This window comes from Charadrius vociferus, unplaced genomic scaffold (genome assembly GCF_000708025.1).
Source record: "Charadrius vociferus isolate BGI_N301 unplaced genomic scaffold, ASM70802v2 scaffold532, whole genome shotgun sequence".
Lineage (NCBI taxonomy): Eukaryota > Metazoa > Chordata > Aves > Charadriiformes > Charadriidae > Charadrius > Charadrius vociferus.
The window spans coordinates 1,233,069-1,244,313 of NW_009647271.1; the positions used below are offsets into that span (position 1 = coordinate 1,233,069).

Here is an 11,245-nt window from a genome sequence, read left to right on the forward strand (position 1 = left end):
CTAGTGCCTACAGACTACCCCAGCTCTTTCCTCCCTCCTTTTAACCTTCCCTCCCTCTCCTCAGAGAGGTCTCCACACCCTCCGGGTGCCCACAGCACCAGCCCTTTCCCTTCCAGGTGAGTTCCTACCATCTCAGTTCTTTCCCATCCCTGGCACCTGCATCTTTGCAGTGTGACCCCCCTTCTGGGATGTCAGCACCAGCGCCCAGGCACCTTCACTAGAAACGCCACATTCGTTTGCACAACTGGGAGATCTGGTTGAATTTGTAGATTAAAGCAACAGCTCATCACCTTCCTTCCACCAACTGAGGGAAGATAGGTGATGAGCTATAGATACATCCACCTTAGTTTTCACCATCTTTATCAACAACCTTTCAATGGCTCTACCTCTTCATCAAGCCATTTTCCTTCTTCAAGAGCTTCCTCCTTTAACTTGTGTCCCCAGAGCTACTAGAAGACCCTTCAGCTCATCTTCTTCAGAGCAAAAACTTCTCTGTATTCAGAATGTGATCCCATAAACCATACAGACACCCTTAGCCTCATCTTCTAAATGCTCTTGCCAAAACAGCACCTGACAGTGGAGCCCAGCCCAAACTGGGGAAAGGATCCCGGGTATCCCCAAGCCCAGGTGCCTACAGGGAGATGCAGAGGACAGTGCAGATGCTGAACCCCATAAGGGCTTACCTTCCCTTTCCTCTGCAGCACCAGTGCCCCTGGGAAGGAAAAGCACTCACACCCTTTCCACCCCAGAACTGAAGAGCTCTTATAAAATACAGGAACGAGGGACAGCACCTTATGAGTTGCTGCAAAACCAGGTTGAGCCCAGACCTGGGCTACCTACAGGATTGACATCTGCGGGGGCATTAGTGGAGGAGCACCTGGCTTTGAATGCAATCAAGGGGAGGTGAGAATGAGGTAACAACTTGCTCAACTCCATCCAGCTGAGGAGAGCTCACAGCACATCCAGCTGTGCTGCTCAAAAGGTACCTGGGAATTTTAAAGCCAAATCTACGTGTATACATATTAATAATGAGGTACCTATAGAGTTTAAGCATTGCCAGAGTTTGGGAGCAGCTAATTACAATCTTGACGTGCTGAAGGTTTCCCAGTTGAACTCTTCCTAAATCGCTATATTAAATCTTGCACTTACTTTTGACTCCTTTTCTAGAAGGTGTCTGAAAAATGGTCAATCTATCTGAAAGACTCCCATCAATTACTCTGCACCGGATGCAAGACTTGCTAAGAAAAATTAAATTATTTTAATTCAGTTTAGTTAAGTGGCAATTGCAGCATTACATAAATCTGTAACGTTCTTTAGGCACTGCTTTGTATAGTGCTGGCCTGGGACTCTTCTGAATTTAATGATAACAAATTTTTATATCTTAAAGCCCTGAGTGTGTAGGGCAGCAATAGCAACCACTGGCCCCAGAGGTTTGGACCAGCACCACTACCGTAACTGCAATGCTTTGGAAGAGAAACTTGGCACTGGAAAGGACTGAATTTGCCCCCCAGCATCCCTCACGCAGAAGGATGGTTTCACCAACCACCGAGGCCATCCAGTTTTTGCAGCAGGACTGTGGGCAATCCCTCAGGTCTCCTTCCCTGAAATGGTGTTGGATGAAGGTGTGTTTGACGGGACAAATCAGCCCCCGCAGAACCCAACCGGGCAAAACACGGACGCGTTCACCACCCAGCGAAGCCCACAGCTCCCAGGGACAGCCCTGCGCTGGACGGGAGCTCAAGGATGGGGATAAATCCTGCTGCCTCCAGCACGTGCTTTGCCACAGGGCCAGCACAACTGCAAGGACATCTCTGGGTGGGCGTGCAAGTGTCGGGGGGCAGCACCACCAAACCCACGTGGGGAGGCCACCTCCACCTCCGCAGCCTGGAATGAATACAACCGTGTCCATCGCTTGGTAAAATATAGCTTTTATTTGTTCATACAAATAGTATGAATTATCAGCATTTCATTTGCCTAGAAACATCTTTCTCTGTGTAAAATTAATTTGTGTTGTACATACCACAAAAATACTCAATTTACTTTTTTTTTCCAGGTTTTCTTTTTTGTGGGTTTTTTTTTTTTCTTTATGGTTTGTTCCTTTTTTTACAAATTAGCAACTCGACAGTACCATGTTACAGATGACACATCACTAATACCTGGACTGCACTTCTGAACGCAGAACTGAAGGAAACTCAGCTATAAATTAACGTTACAATGTGGAAAAAACCAAACAAACAAACAACCCAAAAAACTTCTAATCACACCTCCAAGCTTAACTTCAAAAAACCCCCAAAAGGTATTTTTTTAAAAAATGATGACAACAGCACTGATTCCGGTATTAGCAACCACACCACGGGGAATTCACCTTCGTTGTCTTATTTGTTAGGTAAGGCCTTTACATTAGAAGTCTAGTGCAGACTTCATTACGAAGGATACTGAGCCAGGGAGAACAATTTGCTTAAGGTTAGAGGAGTGATTATTCACTCTCGGCATTTCCGCTCTCCAACAAGGCTGCTTCATGAGAGCGTTTTGCAGCAGGGCTCGATTACACAAATTAAGCCCGCGCTCCGCTGTATAGCTGAGGAAGCCATTGGGGTATTACAAAGTTGTTTCCAAGAATGGAAGAAGGAAGACGTAGGGGATGCAGCAGCATCTTCCAGCGCTCAGAGGCGGGCGGGCGCGGGTGCTCCGGAGGGAAGCGCAGGGAAAAGGAGCCGCGCCAGGGCGCATCCCGCAGGCTCTCGGGGAAGGGCTCAGCCAGCGAAACCGCCCGGGAGTGTGCCCAGCGGCTGAGCGGAGAGGACGAGCTTCTTTCCATACGTTGCGTAAGCCAGCGGTAGTAGGAAGCCCATCAAAAAATCACTCTTCGCCATCAGGAAGTATCTTTTTCTCCCCCCACCTCTCACTCCCCGCAGCCCCTTCCCCTCAGGCACGCAGAGCAGCAGGTTCAGGCGTTCATCCCCCGCCCCGGCAGCGGGGAACGAAGCCGGGCACCCGGCTGGAGCTAAACCTGAGGACCCCAAACGTGCATAGATCCGACCGCCGCTGGAGTTGGCAGCCGCGTTTCGCAGGACGGGGGTTGTCCATGCGGTCTGCGCAGCCCAGCAGGTCCCACGCTCGCGCCTGCGACCGCCGGACATGGGACCGCATCGGGGCGAAGCATCACTGCCCTGCCAGAAATGGCTGGGGGGCGAAGAGGAGAGGATTTGCCCCTCTTCCCCTTTTTGTAGGAAGATGCGCTGGGAGGCAAACCCCACGGAGGGGGCTTGCACCCTGCTCCCAGCAGGTTGGTTAGGCAGCTCGGTCCTGACGTTACGCTCAGCATCTCCCTTTCCTCGAGGACACCCTGGTGCACTGCACCCCACGTATGAACCCGCACATGCCTCGCTGGCACTGAGGAGTCCCCACATCCCTTTGGAGATGTGACACCGCTGAGCCGAGCCAAGAGCCCTTAGGTTCAAAGCAAGCGGTGGAGGGCAGTGCTTTACCTGCAAACCCCTCCAGCGGACCCAGAGGTGGGTTCGCTCTTCGCTGTCCCCACCCGAGCAGGACCCGATCAAGACCCAGGGCGAGCAGTCCGGGCTCCCAAGAGCCTTTTCATCACCAAACAGCCACAGCGGAGAGCTGCAAGGGGCAGGCAAGGGCAAGGAGGCTGCGAAAGGAAAAGAAACATCTGGGAAACGCCGTCGAATGCACCCCACCGCAGCTGGGCACGGCTCCCCAGTGTGGCGCTCACGGGTGGTTTGCGATGGGTGACTGGGGAGAGGCGCAGAGCACGCGTTTATATAGGCGCCGCGTAGGAAACCAGTGCTAATTCAACTCGCGTATGCTCCACCTTTGCTCCGCATTTGCTGTTCCGAGTTTTACTGGCGCTGCCCGCTTTACACAGGCGCTCAGGCGGTAACGGTGTGAGGTTTATGTAGCGTGCTCCACGCTCGGTGCGGCACGGCATCTCTCAGGACAGCGCATCGTCTCGGTCCTTGCAGGTGAGGTGCGTGGGCTTTCTTGTTGCCCAAAGACAAGAGGGCCCCACTTCTGTTAAAAATTCAAGGAGCAAATCACTTCTGCCATCACCTCGCTCCAAAAACGTTCCAGCTGAGCTAGCAAAACCTCCGATGGTAATGATAAGGCATCAGACACACGCGGTATTTACCAAAACCTCCTGAGCACACAAAGCAGAGCTCTCGGGAGAGCCCCAACAACCTGTCCTAACGCCCCAAAGCCTTTGGTTCCATCTGAGGGGAAGGATCTCCAGGTTATCGTACCTGGGTTGATGGATAAGAGCTCAGAGCCTCCTGTCCTACCTGGTTGCCCCCACTGTGCTGGCCGGGGCCACCGGGGTGGCACCTGGCCGTGCCCGGGCTGCCAGCAATGCCCCAACCCAAGTGCAGCCCTCTGCTTTTCTACAGTCATCCCCAAGGGCAAAGCAGCACTTCTCCCAGGCGCTAGGCCAACGCTGCTCCTTGGGGGACACCACGGGTAAGGTGTTGGACCAAGAAGTACTGGGAGTCAAGAGTGCCAAGGCTGACATTCCCCAGTCTCAGGCACCGATGGCCGCAGGGCTGGAGGTAGCGCTGCCGGCGCCGTGTCCTGGGACACCCTCCGTGCTGGGAACGGCTCCAAGCGGCGACGCGGGGTCTTCACATGGCTCCGCACCTCTGCCGGCGACTGGTGGGTGGAGGCCGTTCCCCGCACCGCCATGGCCCAGCGGCGCCCGGTGTGCACGGGCCACCCCACACCACGCTTCTTGCGAGCCATTCGGAGCAGCACCGAGCATGTCACACACCGCTACGTGTATTTTTACATTTGTCCCGCAGGACGGATTTCAAACGCATAGAGGGATGGTGGGGAAGAGCCTCCTCAATGAAAGGCGAGAAGGAGAAGCGACGAGACGGCGCTGCCCATGCAAAGGGCTCTGCGGCGTCTCTGCTCGAGCACATCGCCCTCCCAGCAGAGTCCCGGGCTGCAGCGCAGGAGCTGCATGGCTTGGGGTTCCCCGAACATATACTGAAGGTGATGGATATTAGGCTGCACAGCCTGCAGAGCATTTGAAAATACTACCCTTAAAAAAAATTCTTTATGACTTCCTGCTGGGGTGATTTTAAATGAAATACAGTGGAGAAATTTATTTACAGCTTGAGCTCTCTCTGTCTTCTCTCACATCCCCACTACCTCTCTAACGAAGCTTAATATCATTTGTCAGAAATAATTATTCGCAGATGGAGCTTTTCTGATGGATAATGGCCTCAGCATGGAAGATTCTTTCCCGTAATGAAGAATGCCCAAACTTTAAATGTCTTTTTGATTTTTTTTTTTTTTAAATACAAATTTTGTTTAGGAAAAATGGAAGCACCGTCTGTTACAAAGAAAACTGATAAGAGGAGAAAATAGAAGGAGGGGGGAAAAAAAAAAATAAAAAAGGAAAAGAAGAAACATATTAGAATTAAACACCGTGGAATGTTAAACAGGTTACGGGCTACCGTTCTAGCCAGTGCGGTTAGGCAGCTTAGTGAATTAATTGCTTAGGAATTAAAAATAAATTATTATAAAATAGATTTCTGTACATTTTACATACATATATATCTCTTTATATACGCAAACCGTGTTGGGCAAGTAATTACAGGGGACTTTCCCACGCCAGCCTCAGTCCCAGCCGAAGTCCTGCCCCGTCATCTGGTAGAACTTCATGTTGAAGGGCCGGTAGAAGTCCCGCAGTCTCTGCACCACCTCCTGGTCTATGTCGGGGTGGGTCCTGCCTTTCGTCTTCCCCAGGCAGTGGGGTTTGCTGCTGCCTTCCGCCTTCTTCAGGCACGGGAACCCCTTGGTTTTGTTGAAGTAGAAGTGTTTATCGGTGATGATCCTCTTGAGGCCCAGAAAGTCCTGGACCCTGCCCAGCTCCCCCGCGGGGTCGCTGATCAGCCTCTCCCCGCTGACGAAGAGGATCTGCCCGATGGGGAAGTAGAGGAGCCAGTTCTCCAGGTGCTTGGCGTAGATGCCAATCTGGATGGCGCTCCACGAGGTGTCGATCAGGCCCGTAGTCCTGTTTTTGAAGGTCAGGCTCTCAAAGGTGGGGATATCGGGCTTCTTGGAGAGCGTCTGGGTGTAGTCCGAGATGGCTCTGGTCACGGGGTCCCGCACCACCACGATGAGCTTTGTGCCCTTGGACATGGAGGAGATGCGGGCGGGGGCCTCCTTGGTGACGAAGTAGCTGGGGGTCTTCTCCATGGTGATCTGCCCCTCCAGGGTCCGGGGCATGAGGTCCCTGCCGGCAAAACACACAGACTTGGGTCAGAACGGCAGGTAACAGGACCAATGCATTTGCACATATATACATATATACGTTCACACATAGACACACAAGAATTCTTCTTCCTAAAATGCCTACACAGGCCATTTAGTTTGTACGGATAAATCCATTTTCCATTGATTTAGGGATTAGAGGGGGATTATTATTAAAGGCCACTGTATTAGAAATCCATCTGAGTAATCTCCCAGTTATCCATGAGTGGATTAGCTGGGCTGCACTTAGCACCTGGAGTGTGGCTGAATGTACCACACCAGCTCCAGACCGGTCAGGATGAGTCCTGAGCTGCACCAGGTGGCTCTCCTGGCTCAGGTCAACACCACAGAGCCCTCAGCCCCAGCCCAGGGCTTGTTTTCCCCATGGGAATGAGAGAAACGATGTAGCGGAAAAGCAGGGGCTCACCGGAGTACATCCACCTTGCTTTCCCTTAGCATCCCAAATGCAACGCTACTCCCAATCCAGGCAAGAGGGTGCAACTTGTCCCTGGCTTGTCAACAGCAGGAGCTCACCCAGCCACAGGGGTCCTCTTGCACCCACCTTCACCCATTGCTTTATTATTCCCTACCACTGGGCAGATTTGTTCCCTAATAGCACCAGAAGGAGCATCAAGAGCTGCTGGTGGCATCTTCAGCACATCCCACTCCAGCACCCAGCGAGGACAACCTCTCCCCTCCACTGCCACACAGGCTACAGCAGGGCAGGAGACGGGGTACGACCGTGGAGGACACAACCTCAGCTCGTGGGTAGGACGTACCCTCACAAACCAGCCTTGAAACCTACAGCCTTCAGCAATTCCACCTTATTCCGTGGGTATTTCTAATTAGCCATGTGGGGAAAAATTAGAGAGCTTGCAGAAACGATGGAAGCATCACGAAGCCCGAAGAGTCATTTTTTCCTATCGTTCACTCGGCAAGCCTAAATATTTTAGACCATTTGCCAATTCTTTCCCTCTATAACCCAACGGGACCCATTTGCTCTGGGTCGTGAGACAGTTAAAAAAAAAAAAATAACCAAGAGGGGAGTCAGCCACAAAATTAAAGCTATAAACCTTGATTAAGTTTTCAAAGCATCCCCCCAGCACAGAGAAATAACCAGCCGTGGGGGGACTTGCAAGCCTCAGACAGCGTTTCCCTCAGACATAGGACACGGCACACAGAGGCTATTTGTTCCCCGACGGCCACATCCCCCCTTACTGCTTTTACGCTTCTACAGCAAAGAGCACCATGGGCTCTCGCAATTAAAAAAAGCCACTGATAATTTGTGCTAAGGTCAGTGGCTGCCCCGATTCAGAAGCCAAGGAAAAAAACCTGACCCATCTCTTCTGATGGTAATAGCAATGACGATGATAAACAAGAGGAGAACCAAGAATGAGAGGTCTGACTGAACCAAAAATCCCCACGTGCCTGTGAAAGTTGGTCAGTAGCTAATTATGCAACTACTGTTTTGCTCACCCTGTACCTGGTATTTTACTTCTTCAGCTTCTGGCATTAACTCTGTGCAATGTGTTTACTGGCCAGGGGCACCCGATGACTACACCTCCATACCGCAGGTGAGCTGCCCATAAAGCCCCCACTCCACGCACCCGTGGTGGGAGATGGTCACCATACCGGATCTACACGGGTCAGTGCGAGAAGTGGCGATGGACGAGCCAGACTGTGGAGGAAGGGGATATCAGCTTGTGGAAACCTCCACCCACGCCCAAGGGTGATGGCAACCCCTCGGACTGTGATTTCAAGGCCATACAAGTGGAGTTTCACAGGTAGATAAAAATCATGCTGGTCTACCAGACACCCGGGACATGAGAGCTTCTGGAAGTCAGGAGCCAACGTGTGCCAAAAACCAGCAACCAAAATAAAACTCTGACTCATCCTTCACCTTTTTGGCCACCTCCGCAAACCCATAATGCCGTCTCAGAACAGAGCCAGTCAATAACACTTGGAGAGCAACTCTTAAATCTATTGTGGGCTGATGTGGATTTCAACAGTCTATTCATTAATTGGTGTCTCCTTTTATGGCCACATTAAACCAGAGTTCTACATCCTGCGCTGGCCACCGACCGCTTTCCAGCTTGATTTAAGAGGTTGGTTTCAACCCATGAAGCCCTTAATGGCCTGGGACCTGCCTGGAGAGGAGACTGCTTCCCAAGACACGCTCAGGACGGCCGCGCCGCACTGAAGCCCCTTGGCTTCAGGTCTGGTCCACCAGACCGCGCCGTCCAGGGCTCTGCACCTCGAGACCGCCTTCTCCTCCAGGACTCCTACAGTCAGTATTTATCAGTCTCCTGGGAATGACGCAAGGCTTATTTTTTCCTCCTTGCCCAAGAGAGGGATTGGGTAGGGCCGGGCTGTGAAACAGGAGGAAATTGCTGGGGGTGGAGGTGCTGAGTCAGTTGATCTGGTTGGGAAACACACAGGCTCCTAACGAGCGCTTCAACACACACAGAGGAGCGTGTCGTGTCAGTGGAAGAAAGCAAGGAGCAACTCTTCATCTAAGAGCCATCCACCGGGCCGGTGTCAGTCCCTTTGCAATCCAGTCAGCTCCTGAACCCACACTTCACTTGTGGCTGAGGACATCCAGCAGCACTGAGCACATTCAGTTCTGCGCAGGTCTAGAACCTCCAAAATCCTTATATTTTGGAGAGGACTTGAATCCTTGGCATTTGCAGAACATCTTGCTGGTGACCCATCACGGCAAGAGAAGCAAGGCAAGGCACAGTGTCACTGCTACAGCTGTCTGGCTTGGTCAGCGCAGGCTAAAACGAGCAGAGATGGAAATGGAGCCTTCAACCCAAGACACGAGAACTGAATCCACCAAAACCAGCCTTCAGGCCCTAGCTCCAGCACTCTCTTCCTTCATCAGACATAGACAGGTGCCAGCCATAGCCCAAAACTAAGATCCTTGAGATTGTCTCAGGCGCTGCCTTGTTTGAAAAGCGGCTGCGTGACAGACAGCCAGCAGCAAGCGAAGCCAAATACTGCGGCCCATGGATGTGGTTTGAACCCCTAACAGCACCACATCCAGGAAAGCAAAGTTTTATTGCACGCCTGTCTGTTGCGAGGAGCTTTCCCATGGTTTCCATGATCTCCCATCACCTGTCGTGCCGGCAGCCAGAGACAACAGAGCCTCAGGGACAGGAGGAACTGGTAACTGGCTGGCCTGAACTCCCACCAGTGGAAAAGTCACCAAGAAGCGTTTATTCCCATTCAAACCACAACTGGAGAAGGGCAATTTGGCCCACGTATAGCACTGCAGATCCAACACAACACGCTGGACGTACGTGTTGGTGGAAGCAGGACCAGACTCCAGCCCTGAACACAGCCTCTCCTGGGGCTCCAAGGCAGCGAGGGCTGCACGGAACGATGGCCACTGCAGAGGGAGGGCAAAGAAGAGCCGTAATGGTTAGAAGAGATGTAGCCGCGGTCCCCTGGCAGGACACAGCCCCCTTGGGAGACAGGAGCGGATTCAGCAGAAACCCACATCCAGCTCAACGGTGTGTGCACAGCTCAGCCCTGGGGCAGCTCGTGACAATTGTGAGGTCCTCTATTTCCATGGAGGCTTCACAGGCACCTTAGAGACCTGGGCAGCTTCTGCCAGGGCTGTTTGGTGCAAGAAAAGAGCGGCACGGGTGCAGCTACCGCTGCCGTCCGTGTGGGAGAAGAACGGGAGACGATAGAGGGAGTGGGGCTGTGGGAAACGGGGAGCTGAGCTGAGCCCTCAGACAAAAGCTGCCGCACCAGTCGGGACAGGGCTGGATGGAGACACCACTGAGGGCTGTAGCGGATACTGTAGTGGAAAATGAAGATAGTATGAAAAGCTTGGCAAGCAGTCCCTCCTGTCTCCTTATCCTCCTGCCCTCTGGCAACCTGGAGTTCAAAGCTCTCTGGAGCCAGCATCTGCATCCAAATCACCCCGTTTCACAGTGACTACGAACTGTCTACTCCTTTCAAACCCATGAATACTTTTTGGCCTTGAGAACATCCCGAACTGTCTCATCCTTTCAAACCCATGAATACTTTTTGGCCTTGAGAACATCCCGCAGCAGAGAGTCCCAGCACTGCCGTTTCACAGTGACTACGAACTGTCTACTCCTTTCAAACCCATGAATACTTTTTGGCCTTGAGAACATCCCACAGCAGAGAGTCCCAGCACTGAAGCACTGTCCCTACCCATCATTTGAACCCTCTCCCTACATCCCTGCTTGGGAGCGGATGCGGGACCTGCTTTCTGAGCGTGGAAGAGCACAAGTGAGGATGAGGAGCTCCAGCAGCCTCCCAGCATCCCATATTCCCCACCGAGCCCACCCAGCAGAGCACCGGTGGGGCTCAGCGCTGTCCCGCTGGCTCCGGCAGAGCTGCCGGTGGTGTCGGGGGCGGGGGGTCCCACCGAGGGGAGGGAGTCGCTGTGGGAGCACAGCTATGAATTTCCCCACGGGTGGAGAGCGGAGCCCCTAACCCTGAGCTATCAACCTGTCAAGAGGGACAGAGGAAAAGCTTTTCCTTTAATGAATATTTCCTCAGCGGAGCCTGCACCCTTCGTCGGCGAAGCGATGGGCTTAGTCTAAAGATGGATTGGCCTACTTTACCTATTAACCACTCAGACTAATGTAATAAAGGCTCCCTTCATTCAAACAGCCCTAATCCCCAGCCCCACGCTGCTCCGAAGCCTGGAATAAGGAGGGATGCTGAAACGCACTCCGCCAGGCTGCTGCCTGGAGAGGCACTGGGTGAGGGGCAATGAGATAGAGAGATATATATATAGATATATTTTGAAGTGCAAACTTCTCCAATGGGAAAACCGGACCTGGAGCAAGATAAATTCACAAAGTGGGGATGACAGGTGGCCGCAGGGTAATCCAATCCTGAAGCCCTAATGCCCTTTGTGGCAGCTTTTGTCTGCGCAGAGGGGCTCCGGGCTGCTCTGCTGCCACTTCTCAAGGAGGAA

The 11,245-nt window shown here is 52.5% G+C and overlaps 1 protein-coding gene across 1 annotated transcript; it reads right to left on the minus strand.

Moving 5' to 3' along the window:
• Positions 1 to 5,314: 5,314 nt before the first annotated feature.
• LOC104281948 (heparan sulfate glucosamine 3-O-sulfotransferase 3B1) lies at positions 5,315 to 6,259 on the minus strand. Its single transcript, XM_009880013.1, has one exon. The coding sequence runs from the start codon at positions 6,253 to 6,255 to the stop codon at positions 5,644 to 5,646; it is 612 nt and encodes a 203-aa protein (XP_009878315.1). The 5' UTR covers positions 6,256 to 6,259; the 3' UTR covers positions 5,315 to 5,643.
• Positions 6,260 to 11,245: the final 4,986 nt, after the last annotated feature.